General features: G+C 47.0%; 1 protein-coding gene across 1 annotated transcript in view; it reads right to left on the bottom strand.

Moving 5' to 3' along the window:
- Positions 1-13,612, bottom strand: part of DSCAML1 (DS cell adhesion molecule like 1) — a gene marked incomplete at its 5' end in the record, with an annotated part of 99,650 nt that overhangs the window by 34,540 nt on the left and 51,498 nt on the right. The window contains 5 exons of the mRNA XM_023524890.1: positions 2,978-3,048; positions 4,308-4,475; positions 12,071-12,199; positions 12,812-12,908; positions 13,438-13,612. The exon at positions 13,438-13,612 is cut by the window's right edge and continues 2 nt beyond it. Coding sequence (XP_023380658.1) covers positions 2,978-3,048; positions 4,308-4,475; positions 12,071-12,199; positions 12,812-12,908; positions 13,438-13,612 — 640 coding nt within the window. The remainder of the gene's footprint in view (positions 1-2,977; positions 3,049-4,307; positions 4,476-12,070; positions 12,200-12,811; positions 12,909-13,437) is intronic.

Genomic DNA, 13,612 nt, shown 5'->3' with positions numbered 1-13,612 from the left:
GCTGGGGTGTGTTGGGGGCTGATGCCTGAAGCCAGCTCCTAAATGGAGGAACAGAGATGAACAAGGACACATGGGTGGGAAGGGGGTGTTTTGGAGCTCTGGCTTGGCTGGCAGGAATGAAGGACTGATCCCAGTTAGCCAGGTGAATGGAGAAAACTCCACTGGCATCAGTCTGGGGGCTGAAAAACATTCTCACCCCAAGCTTGAACCCTGATACATTCACTTCACACATGTTCACACACATGCACACACACAAGATCCCAATATATCTCCTCACATCCAGAACCATGAACGTGCACATCCAGACCCATCAAAGCAAACATCCTAATCCACACACCTACCCCCCGCCAGATGCATCTAGATCCATAAATAGAAACTGGATCCTTTAAAGAGTAGGCTTGCCCATCTATAAATTGAGAGAGAGCATCCACTTTAGTGCATATAAAAACAGCTTGAATCAGAGTTTTAGAAACAATGAAGTTAATTTAAAAGCTCACCTTTTATTGTACTAAAAAATAGTGAGATCAAAAACAATTAAGTTAGTAAAACAGTCCCACTGTTTTTTTTTTAATTCAATGAATGTTTTAAATGAACTGCATTTTTAAGCTCACTGTTAATTCAATAAAATGAAGTTTTTAATTTAACATAATTGTTTTGAACTCACAAGATAGGTATGTGTGTATATTTACTTGACTTGACTTTTTGTTAATGCCTGAATAATGTTTCTCTCTGCACTTGGGCAGTCCTGTTTGCTAGCTTGTAAGTAGGCAACTTTCTGAATCTGGGTCTTGTATCTGCACACATATGCCTATGCACATTCACACACACAGATAGACATCTATTCTGGACACAAACACATCTTCAAGATACTCTTGTCTTCACATAGACATATACTATCATATTACATACACACATCCATACTGACACACATTCTGATATATATATCATTAGACAATGATACACATGCCTACATACCCAGAGCCACCTATACCACAATATACACCTGTACACAGAACCATACGAACTTCATTCACATCAACATATACTGGCAGAGGCCATGGATAGGCATCCAGGCATACCCTGCTACTTACATATATATTCACATATTTGTATGAATCTTGAGATCGTGCTCGCTCGCTCGTGCTCTCTCTCTCTCTCTCTCTCTCTCTCTCTCTCTTTCTCTCCTACCCCAAAGGCACACTCAGGATTTAAATCAATCTTAACAATATTTCTCTGAAGCATTAAGAAATCAATAGGGCTGATTGCAAATTTATGTCATAAAGCAGTGGTGATCCATCTCGTGGAAAGAGTCTTAAAATGAAGTGACTTATCTTTCAAGTGAATCTTTATTTTTCATTAATCTGTTTCTTGGTGTTAAAAAAAAGTCCCCTGAGAAGTCAGCCCAAAATTTATTGACAGGCTAGTTCATTCTGAACTTCTAACTTTCTAACCAATTTTATTTTTCATTATGAGAATTTGGAGAAATAAATCTGATTCTAAATTTTTATTGACCTCCAGTTTGGAACTTTGTAGCCAAATGTTTCAGTGTTTTACATATTTATTCGTTCTCGCCCCTATCTCCTGGCTTTCTCGGGGTGTTTCTAGGAAAGGGGCCCAGAGCCAGTATGCAGATGAGACTTGGGGATTAGACTCTTTACCACCAGTTTCTGAGGAAAGCACTGGAGCCCAGATCTGAATATAGGTGGGAATCATGGCTCCAGGTATCTACAAGTGGGCTAGTCCCCAGGAAGGATCAACTGTCTAGCCTCTGCTTCACTTTTGTCCTGGTTATTTCTCTAGGGGGGGAAGGAACCAGGCTATGACGTATTGTGTGCATGTGTGTGTGCAGTCTTTTTAAGGAAAATTCCACCATGTTCTTCTGAATCTCTTCCATTCTCAAGCCTACTTTTCTGAAAGGCCCATAAAGAAGACTAAAGCTCCTGGACTTTTCCTATCAGGAATTAGAGTCAGAAAATGATTTTGGACATTTGATCCCAGATGTAGATGCGGCAACTCCCCAAGTCCCACTGTTGATGTGAGAAAGCTCCCAGAAGAACACAGGTGGGCCCAAGAATGCTCTCTGTTCGTGAACTTCATGCATCAGGCTATGGTGGGGAGACTGGGCAGGGGCTCCAGACTATGTGTGTTTAAGTCCTGCACCTATCACTACTTGAATGGTTGTGGGCAAATGTCACCTAGCACCTCTACACCATGGTCTCCTCTGATGGATGGGGATGCAAATACCTCTGTCCACTCTAATCCACAGAAACAGAGGGTCACATAAATTAGTGTAAGAAAATATTTGGACACTAGAAAATGCAATGCAATAGGAAGCCAACTTTTCTCTGTCCATGGCAGGGACAGAGAAGTTACCCAGTAAATTGTTTCTTGGTCCTATACAAAGTTGTTCTGATCTGTTTCTCTGCCCAACTGTGGAATCTTCTCTATGATTTTCCTTAAGAGACAGATTCTTCAGACGCCCTCTAGATTTTATAAGTTTCCGTCCCTTAGAAATGACTGCACATACTGGTCTGTTTTCTCTATAGCTCTCCCACACCCAGAGATAGGGAGGGCAGTTATTTTCATCCTGTCCTGTCATCTCTCATCATCCACAGGGTCACCTTGAACTTTGCACAAAATCAAATCCAACTCGCAACCTATCACAATGTGCGGGGTTTGGCAGACAGGCCAGTGTGGTGGCAAAACCATCTTTCCTACTTGGTATTGCCAAGTTCTTCATCCTACCCCACACACAGATCTCCGTTAGAGAGCCAGGGTGGAGAAAGAAGTGGATCAGTGGGGGATCTGCTCCTGTATCTTCCTCCTTTTCCTTTCCTCCAACATCATTGGGTTTAGCAAAAAACAGGCATGGGCATGATAAAAGACCAGAACTAGCTAGCCTGCTGGGGCTTCATTCCTGGACTGAGGAGGGAGGAGACAAGGAGGCATCTCAGGGGAGATATTCAATCTCACTTACCTTCCATGTCACTTGGATGCTCTGTGAGGTCACTGGCTGCAAGGTGACATCTATAGGGGGCCCATCAGGAGCTGGGAGGTGAGGGGAAGAACATTATGAGTCAGGTGTTAGAAGAAGAGAGTCCTACATTCTTACTCTTTTCCTCCTGAGATGGAGAGAAAGGAAATGCCCATCTATAGAAGCAGAGGACTTTTGTTTGAGTCTCCCTGAAACAATCATAGGATTTATGTTTCCTCTTTATTCTCCATGATCTTTTAAGAAAAAGTTTGATGGTATAAAGTGTAGGTAAAGGTGTGCAGTGTTAAGAACTCTTATACACCGATCATGGGACAGCAAGTTGGTACAACACTTTGGAAGACATTTTGGCATTTTTTGTTAAAAATAGAAATATGCTCGTCTGATGTCTATAATTCTACAACTGCTTATATTCAGAGAAATTTGTGAACCTGTGTACTAGCATATAAACACACAAATGCTCACAGCTTCAAACTGTAAACAACAAATATTCATCTGCAATAGAATGGACAAATGAACTGTGATATAGTCATGAAACGGAATCCTATACAGCACTGAAAACGCAAAAATGATACAGCTGTGCTAACAACATGAAGCTTGCAAAAACTTTTTGATTAAAACAAGGAATAAACAAAAGAATATATAAAGTATGATTTCATGAATGCATTCTATTGGAAAATAGGCAAAATTAAATGTATGGTTTATATGTACATCCATTGTGGTGACAAAATAAAAAAGAAAAGCAAGAAAGTTAAGATACTAGTTACTTCATGGGGGAGGGGTGGGATTATGACTGGGAAGGGGCTTAGGGATAACCTCTGGCATGCTGATAATTGATAATGTGTTTTGGTTATTCTAGGTTTTACTTTACATTATTTGTAAAACTGTACATATGTATGTACTTTTTGCATTATTTTATATTTCACAATAATAAATGAGAGAAAATATAGCAACAGAGATATTTTTTAAACTTTCAGAAAACTCCATGACAAAAGTAATGGAAAGTAATCCAGGGCACTAGTAACCCATCCTTTGCATATCTAGCGCTTCTGAGTTCATCACACAGGCTAGGACCCAAGGAGTGGGGGGGAAGAACCATGGACAGCTCCCAGAAGCCCACAATGTAGAACCCCATCTGGGAAAAGTCAAGCAGCAGAGCCTCCAATGATCCAGAGGCAGACATGAACAAATACCTTGGGTTCTTGCCTTCCCCCTTCTAATTGCAAGCCCACTGCCAGTGAACAGGGTCGGTGTGGGCCCCACATGGCCCTGCTCGCGGAGACCATGGGCAGGGGCAGCAGGGTGAGGTGCTCACCAGCCTCCTCAGTGCTGATAGTGAGCTCCTTGCTCGGCTCACTGCGGCCAATCTTATTGAAGGAGTACATGCGGATGCTGTACACGGATGCTGGATGCAAGTCCACAATGTTGGCCTGGTTGATGGTGGGAGAGATGTTGCGTGTAGACTGTTTGAAGTCCCAGGAATCTGCAGACAGAACACCCTTTTCAAACCACAGCCAGTCAAATTTCAAGACTCCTCCCCAGCCTCAAGCATGAACACATCCCAATCTTGACTTTGTTGTCCAGGAGAGGTCTAGCTCATATAGACTGCAGTGAAGAGGCTACAGGCCTTAACTGTACGGAATTCAAGGGGTATGTTCCATGAAGCTCAAAGAGACCAAGGGATGCCTGAGGATGTGAACAGCAAATGCAATGCATGGAAAAGCCAGGAAGTCTGATTCTCCTCTGCCCTAGGCCAGCTTGCGAACTCAAACCTCAGATGGGGGTCAGATGAAATGTTTCCCAAGGTCCTTTCCAAGGTCGCCATTTGCTTGCTGTCCCTGAGGGTCTGGTTGGTCAGTGCCCATCCTCCTGGTTTCTCACACCACATCAGTGACTTGTTTTAAGTGTGATATACCCCATCCACTAATAGTCCCAGTGCAAAGAGGGAAGCCAAGTTTTCTCTCCTTTTCTCCTTCTCTTTGTATGCTCTTGTACTTCCTTCCCTTGTGCACTGGTGTGGGGGTAGTTTTGAGTCTGACTTGGTGGGGTGACAGACCTTGTGCCAGAATCCCCAGTCTAACCCCACCCTCTTCTCTCACCATCAGGAGAATGGTGTCTGAGTCTTTAGGGTGCGGCCAACAAAAGGATTAGCATGCCCCTGATTTATCTGGGGGGACTAGCAGCCCATTCCAGGGCTAATGTTTAGCAAAATCGTAGAACATGAAAAATACCAGAAAAGTGCCAGGGATACTGTGACAGTAAGCACTCTGAATCTCCAGAGGAATTCAGTCATTCTTTTAGTATATATATATTTTTTACTGTGCACCTACTGGGGGATTCCAGAAAAAAATGGGAAGGGGTTTCAGTTACAGCAATGCCTCCGCTAGAATTCATAACTAGATCACTTTATTGGCACTCCACTTTGAACATAAAATAAAATAAGGCAAAGCACAAGGACACAAGCTGGTAGCAGGGCTTAAAAATCTTCCTAAGTCATGTCCTGATGTTGTATTCAGTCTAATTTTCCGTTCCTTTTAAATCTACAGTAGAGGATCCTGAAAATTCTCAGTCGAATTAATCAGGAAATAGTAGAATAAATCAGGAAAGAAGGCTAGCACATTCTAGAAAGATTTTTAGGAAGAGGTTTTTTAGGTTTTCTGTTTTTTTTTTTTTTTTAAAAAGCTGATCAGGAGACTGGTTCAGCAGGAGAGACTATCCTGTTCTCCCAGATTCTGGTTAACTGAGATTTAGATGTTTTCCAAAATACCATTTCTAGCAGTGCGGCCTCGTCATCTGTGAAAGGCACTGTCCCAGCTCCCCATCTGCAGTTTTGCATTTAATTCTTTGGTTTCATGAGCCAAAGTCACAAACGGCCGGCTGTGGATGCTCATGAACACATTTTGTGCTTGTCTTTGATTTAAAACACCCTAACCACCAGGACAGTCACTCTGTGACTGTCAGGTTAAGCCAGAATTGCAAATAGGTAAGCTCCACTCTGCTGTGGGCGTCTTTTGGTTTAGGAGAGAATGGACTAGCAACATGGAGGTAGGTGTTCACTTGTCTCTGTGGCATCCTAAGAGCTGGTGCCAGCTCACACATCATTCTTGATTTGCCATGTTTATATAAGGGAAACAGTGGTCAAGAGGTCAGTGCATTCATAATTGATGAGTGCAGGCAGAGGCAAGAGACCCACATGATGTGTCAGCACACAGTGGGTCTAAGGAAAAGCGATGCTAATGTTTACCAAGCATCTGTGATGCTCAGGTGCATGCTGGAAAATGTAAACATTCACTATTTACTCCTCATCCCACAAAAACATCAGTGCCATAAATCCACAGTATAGGTGACCACCATGTAACCAAGCCCAATTTCTCACTTGGTTTCTAAGGTATGTTCAGCACTTGAACTTCTCCCTTCTTGAAACACTCTTCCCTTGGGTTCCCTGATAAAACATTTCCCAGCTTTTCTCTAATCTCTTGGGTCATTTTATTTTTGCTGTCTACTTTGAAGGTGCATCTTCCCTACCCTACTATTAATGGTTTATTCTGCAAGGGTCCATCCTAGGCTCTCCTTCTCTCACTCTAAACACTTTTCTTACCTATGGCTTTTATTTCCATCTGTACACAGATAACTCATAGATTTGTATTCAGCTTGGATCTCTCTTTTGAACTCCAGATCCTTAAAGCCCAACTGTTTACTCGACTTCTCCTCTTGGATGTTTCAAAGACACCTCACACACACTCAACATGTCCAAGACAGAGTATTGACCATACACCCTGTAAACCCATTAACTTTCTGGGTTCCTTGTCTCAAGAAATGGCACCACCATCCATCATGTTGTGCCAGAAACTTAGGTGTTGTTCTTGACTCTTCTCTTTATTTCCCTGCCTATCAAGTCCTATAGCTTTTGCATCTCATGTACCTCTTGAATCTCTCCACTTTCCTCCATCTCCATCCCTACCCCAGGCCAAGCCACTTGGAAATGACATCCTAACTAGCTAGCCTCCCAGAACCCACGGTGTGCCCCCTTCCATCTGTTTTCCACATTGCAGCCATCTCTCACTCTACAAATATGATTGGCACCTCTTACAGGCCTAACACTATCCTGGCATTGAGAGTGGTCTTCTGAAGACCAAATCTGATACTGCTATTCTCTTGCATAAGACTCTTCAATACATTTTCCTTGTTCTTAGGATAAAGACAAAATTTCTTACATGACCTAGGTCCTGCAACATCTGGCCGTGTACGCCTTTCCAGCCTCATCTTTCACCACACTTCTCTACACTCATACAGCATTTGGAGCCCCTATTCATTGCACAGTATCTTCAATTACCCAAGGGGACGCTAAGCTCCCTGAAGGCAAGAGCTATGTCTAAAACTGAGCCCATCTCCCCAACTTTGCATGTGTTGGGTACTTAAAGCTCATCGTTGGTTTAGATCAGAGCCTCTTTTTTTTTTGTCTTTTACTTTGGGCTTGGAGTTTCTCTGCATTTCGTAGTCACAGTAAATACTTTTTACCTTTCCCTTCCTTGCCTCACTCAGCTGCCAATCACAGGAAGGTTAGGAGGAGGGGATGTCCCAGAGAGTGGCCCCTTTTCCCCTGCTTTTTCCAGTCATTTGCAGGTGGAGTTGACCTTGTGTTCTCAAATCATCTTTGATGTTGGCACAAAACAGCTCTCTCTCCACAACTCTTTCAGGCTAATGCATCAGAGTCAAATCTGGAGGCATCTAGCTGATTTTCCAAACTTGATCGCTGCCATATCTCTGACCCTGAATAGTTGAAATCAGGGGCCCTACATTCTTCCCTTTCCTTTTCAGCTCTCTCAGAGTACTGAACTAGCTTTGGCGAATATTGTCTCTTTTAATATTCCCTTTCATATGAGCCTGGCTTGCCCAGATTAACATATTTCATTAAGGGCTCTCTCTCCCTTTCTTCATCAAAGGGTTTATGATGCAAAATATTTTTCTTAAAAAATAAGGCAGTGGCTGGGGAGATGTCAGTGCCTTCTACTCTGTGGGGCGCTTGCTGGGAGGGGCCCTGGAGCCTTTGGTTTTTCAGGAGATACATTCACTGTGGAGGGGGAGCAGCCTGGACAAAAGCCACATCTGGAGCATTCAGCTGCTTGTGCTAGAGAAACAAATCCATTCTGCATCTCTGATTTTCTCCTTGCATCATGGTTCTGAGCCCCTATGGCACTCTCTCTGCAGCCCCGAGAAGAGGTTCCCTGGGTCACAAAGACTGCACACAGCCTCCCAACACCAGTCCCGCTCACAGCTACACTCCAGCACACATGGAAAGACACGTCACACCAGGCTGGCTCACCCCGTGGTGGCTGACTGCTGGCACCACAACTCTGCCTTCTGGGCTTGGAGGGCCGTCCTCAAATAATCCACCCCTTCTTTTTGCTTGGGGAACAGGGGCGAAATGTGGTGTCTGCATTTTTTAAATCTGCACAGCGCCATCTGATAGATTTGTGTGGACGGTGCTATTTATCATTCAGCATTCATGTATTATTACTCTGCTGCCTGGGGCCAGGAGAAGTCAGCGTGAGCGGATGGCTTAGAAAGGGCAGACTTGGTAATTTCCCTTGGAAAATTAGCATGATGAGCAACATGGCAGAAAACCTGGCAAAGGCACAGTTGGGGCAAAGAGGGGGGTCAGGAGTAGATGGTTTGGATCTGGGGTGGGTGTGGCCTGGGGCAGGAGGAAGAGGGAAGGGAGAGTAGAGGCACAGGATGGAGAGCCGTGGAGGGTTAGTATGTGCCAGGCTCTGAGCTAGACAATTCTACATGTCACCACACCCACTTAATCCTTACAACCCCCTGATAAATGGGTGTTATTGTCTCCATTTGATAGACAAAGAAACGCTGAAAGACATGACATAGCTTGCAAAAGATCACCCAGTTCTGACACTTGGGCACCCTGTCTTCTGCTTTGGCAATGGTTCTTGTTCCACTATTTCACATGCAGGAAAAAGGTCTACTTAGACACACACACACACACATTTATGCACAACCATGCACGTGCACACCCCCCTCCTTTGAGTTGCCCATCTGTTCCCTAGGATACCTTTTTCAGTTCTCATGTAATGTAGTTTGTGGTGTATTACTTGTGATTGCATAGTGCTTTGTAATGGTGCTGAAAGTGCGTGTGTGCCTGTGTGTGCGTGCACAGTGTATGTTTCACAATTGTTTTACGATTGCATTGTAAGCTCCAAGAGCAACACTCTGTCTCCTATTTCTTTTCCTTTCCTACCACATGGCTGGTGCATGATTCTGCAAAAAATGATGGCACTCAGTACATGTTGCTGACTGACAGACACATGTATTTCAGCCTGTAATTCCCAAAGGACTGTAACTTGTCAAATGAGGTATTTGAGTTAGAAGTGGGAGAGAAACTTGCATTTATTAGTGGTTTACGACAGCCCAGTGCTAGTTGCTTTGTCTTTAATCCTCAAAACAATCCTGCAAGGGAGGCATCGCCATTCCCACCTTAGGACAATGAAGAAGCTGCGTTGTGCTCCTGGCCTCTGACTGACCCCAATGGTGACCCCTGCAGTTCTCATGGAACTCCTTGTCTTAAATGCCTGGACAGATGCCCGCGTGAGTGGGATGGTCTGGAGCAGTCCAAGCCAAAGGCAGGGGGCAGGACCAGCTGGCTCCTCTGTGCTCTTGATCCTGTGATTTACTTTATAAGTGCAAAGCCCTTGTTGAAGGGAGACTCTGAGGTTGAGTTTTCGTTATCTCTCCCTCTACCCTGTCCATCCTTCCTGACACCCCGGCTCTAGAGTGGAGTATGGCGGTTCTTTATCTTGCAGGGGAGCCAAGGGGGTTGGGGGAAGATGCGGACACTCTCTGAAAATTACGTCTTCCATGCCCACTTCTCCTTCTGCATTGCTCTCCAGATGTGTGATGTTCTCAGCTTCACTCTGCTGACTGGTGCCCCAGGAAAGGTTTCCACACATTAGAGAGTGGACAGTGGAAGGAGAGAGGGCAGCATAGGGGAGGAGGGCAGAGAGGTAGTTACGAGGAGCAGTAGGGGAGCGGTAGGAGTGACAGTCCAGGCATCCACTCTCCACCTGCCAACATGAACAGAGCCCTGCCAACTGTATCAGCCGGGCAGGGAGACAGAGCGAGCACTACCACATGGAAATGTGAGCCTGCATACAGACCTAGCCCTTCCTGTCTGGCTCCTGGGCAGCTTGTGCCCAGCCTCAGAAAGTCCTAAGGTGTGAGATGGACACACAGTCAGACCCCTCCTCTCCATGCTCTTTGTCTCCACAGAGGCCCTGCTGCTCATCATCACCTTGCCCCAGCTGCAGGGCTTTAGCAGCCTCCTTGCTAATCTCCCCTCCTTCCCTCGGGTGCCAGATGAATTTTTCCACAGTGCCATGTTGCTTCAGTCTCCCTCTGGGAGCTTAGCCATTGTCAGTGGCTCTCAATGACTTTCCACAACAAAGCGAAGGCTCAGCCCAGAGGACCCATCTCAAGCTGGCCCCAGAGCATTTTTTAGTTTTAATGCTTGGGAAGTGGATCTGTGAACCCTCTGCTAGATGTGTCACTCCATGGGCTGCACCATGCCTTGTTCAGGCTCTGCCCTTCTTTTTCCTTGAATCTAGTCCATTACCTCTCAATCTTTAAGACACAGCTCAATGTAGCCTCTGTAGGACCAGAGAGATGCTTCCCTGTTGACCCCTGTTGGAGGCAAGCCCTCTTTCTCTCTGCAGCCCTCCTCTTGCACTCAGGGTAAACTCCTGGGTGGCTGGCTGCAGCCTGACTTTTCTCCCCAACTAGACTGTAAGCTTCTGAGGGCCGGGACTCTCTTCGTAGAAACCTGTATCAAAGATGACTGACCCAGTGCCCTGGATCTGCTTCTCCAGAGGTAAATACACAGCTAGGAGATTTGCTTTACTGTGTCTCATTTCCACTCACTCAACAACCATTTGTGGAGCATCTACTATGTGGCGGGTACTGTGCCAGGTGCTGGGAAAACAGCAGGGAGTAGAACTTGGACCATCCAGAGGTGAGAACAGCCAGCCAGCCAATGATCACATTCTGTGCTAAGGGATCCAGAAAGAATATGGAAGACTTCGGGGCAGGGGGTGGGAACAAAACCTTGGACCCACTCTAAGGCCTAAAAGATGAGTTAGAGTTGGCAGGAAAAGGGAGGCTAGGGAGGGCTGAATTCTCTAGATTCTTTGTTGTGTTTTATTTTAAAATGATTTTGGAAAGCTTATACAGGCTTATGGTATCAAAATCAAAAGGTACAGAAGGATCCAGAATGAGAAGCATGTTTTCCTCTCAATCTTGCATTGGTGCCATCCAGGTGCCCTCTCAAGGCGACCACCCCGCTGCTCCCCATTCCTCCTGCACTGTCCAGAGATTTGTACGCAGGTAGAAACATGAACACCTATGCCTCTTTTTTTTTTTTTTTTTGGCATGGTTCACTCTCAAGGCTTCTTGTCTCCTCTGAGGTCCCCTCTACCTGACCATGCCCCCACCCTGTTTTCTTAGAGACCCAGGGGCCCATGGGGCTTCACAGTGGTTTTAAGGGCAGCCTCATAGGAGTTAGCTTGGGTCCTAGGGGAGGGATCTGGGAAGGCATCTAGGAGGAGGAAACTTAGATCTAACCTTTCCAGGGACTCCCATTGCCCCAAAACCCATTCTTGGTAAGGACTGGCTCTCTGACCCCTAGTCAACCCCATCATGCCAATCCAGCAGTGCTCAGAAGACCCAGTCAACCCCATGATGTCTGTCTCTGATTCCACAGACACAGCCCTGAGCCCTAAGTTCAGGGCCTTTGAATTGCTTTAAATCAGACCACCCTGTGGGCCTTGGCCTGGGGATAGTTCTAGAAAGGAGCTGACACCCCCTCTCCATCAACTGGGGTCCCTCTGTTTGCCCCCCAGTTCCTAGCCTGACAAGTGTCCCTCCTTTGGGCCACAGGGGCTTGTGCACTGGTGGGTGCCAGTGTGTCTGCCTCAGATGGCAGCTCTGAGGCTCTAGGGCTGTCCCACCAGAGGGGCCCAGGCAGGGCAGGTGGCGGAAGGGCCATGGTGGGCACAGCACTCAGCGTACCTGACTTGTTTTTGTATTCGATGTCGAAGCCCGTGATGATGCTGTTCCCATCAAATCGCTGGGTCCAGCGCAGGTTCATGCTCCGGGCCTTCACCTCCCGGATCTCCAGCTCTGGAGGGTCTGGGGGTTCTGGGGCATGACGGGGGAGGGAGCACAGTGAGGATGGCAGCAAAGACCTTGGCCTTCTTCCACCCCCAGGGAGAACCAGAGATTTGCTGTATTCCTGGGGTTTGGTGTCAGCTGTGGTCTACCCAAGGACCCTGCAATCCTGGGATGTGGGCAGTGCGACTGGGGGCAGCCCAGCAGCAGAGCTCAGGCAGAGGGGGCACGCTTGTCTCCTGCTTTGTTCCCCTCCCTTCCTTGGTCTGGCAGTAGGCAGGCCTTTCCAGTGGGACTCCTCAGAGCCGAGGGCCTGTTTATCCCCTATGCAGAGCCCCCAACTTCTCCCAGCTTGATTTTCCCTTCCCACACATCCTCCAGGCCCCTGCACTTCTGGGAGCCAGCGTGCCTGACAGGGGCTGTAGCCACTACAAACTTTGCTGTCTGAAGTGTGTCTGGAAGGACCCTTATTGCCTGCTCTGGGCAGGAAGGAAGGGGAGAGGAGCTTTTCCCTAGAGGCCAGTTCTTGTCATCTTCTGCCACTGTGTGTGTGTGGGCAATGTCCCTGCTCTGCAAGTGAAGTTAGCAGCAGAAACCCGGGCCCCTGGGAGGGGTAGGAAATGGTGGAGCAGGTGAGGGTACCTTGCACAGTGAGTTGGATCAAGCCCCGGTCCTCCCCATATGAGTTGATGGCATGGCAGCTGAAGAACACTGAGTCCCCACGGTCCGCAGGCTTGAGCTGGGGGGAGGCCAGAAGGGGCAGGAGGACGAGGAGAGAGGGAGGAAATGGGGAGAGTCTTTTAGAACTAATCTGCTGAAGGGGGCTCACTCTAGTGAAGATCAGTGAGGCCATATTCTTCTGGGAGGGAGACCCACAAAGGGTTTTGTCAAGGGCTTCTCTTCCCAGAAAGTTCCACGGATGGAAGCATGGAAGAGGCCATGCAGGGAGGGACAGAGGGGTCAAGGAAGGAAGGAGGGCTGAGAGTCCGGGAGGGAGAATGGAGCCCAGAGGTTCCAGAGAACAGGGAGGGCTGAAAGGTCCACACATTTCATGGCGGTGGGGTTGTCAGAAAGCAGATATAGTGAGGTTCTAAGGCAGAGGTTACTGGGTGGAGAAGGGAAATAGCTAGGAAAGGAGCGGTACTTTTATGGTATGTGGAGGGGCTCCCAGCCTTCCCATTTACTTCAACTGGGTACAGATGTAATAGCTGCGGGCTCCCTACTTTCTGAGAGTTGGGGTTCCCTGAGACAGGGGCATGGGCACTCACCTTCAGTGTGGAGACTACCTCGTCGCCATTGTCCTTGGTGGCGATGGCATACCGCATCACGCGGTCTGGGTCGATGACCGTGTCCCCCTTCTCCCAGCGGATAATGATAGGTCGCTCACCCCGTGCCGTGCAGTTGAGCTCCTTGGGGTGGCCTTTGATGGCGATGGTGGTGTTG

Source organism: Pteropus vampyrus, unplaced genomic scaffold (assembly GCF_000151845.1).
Source record: "Pteropus vampyrus isolate Shadow unplaced genomic scaffold, Pvam_2.0 Scaffold505, whole genome shotgun sequence".
NCBI classification, from domain to species: Eukaryota; Metazoa; Chordata; class Mammalia; order Chiroptera; family Pteropodidae; genus Pteropus; species Pteropus vampyrus.
The sequence above is the reverse complement of the archived record's forward strand: the minus strand, read 5'-3'. Positions and strand labels throughout refer to the sequence as shown.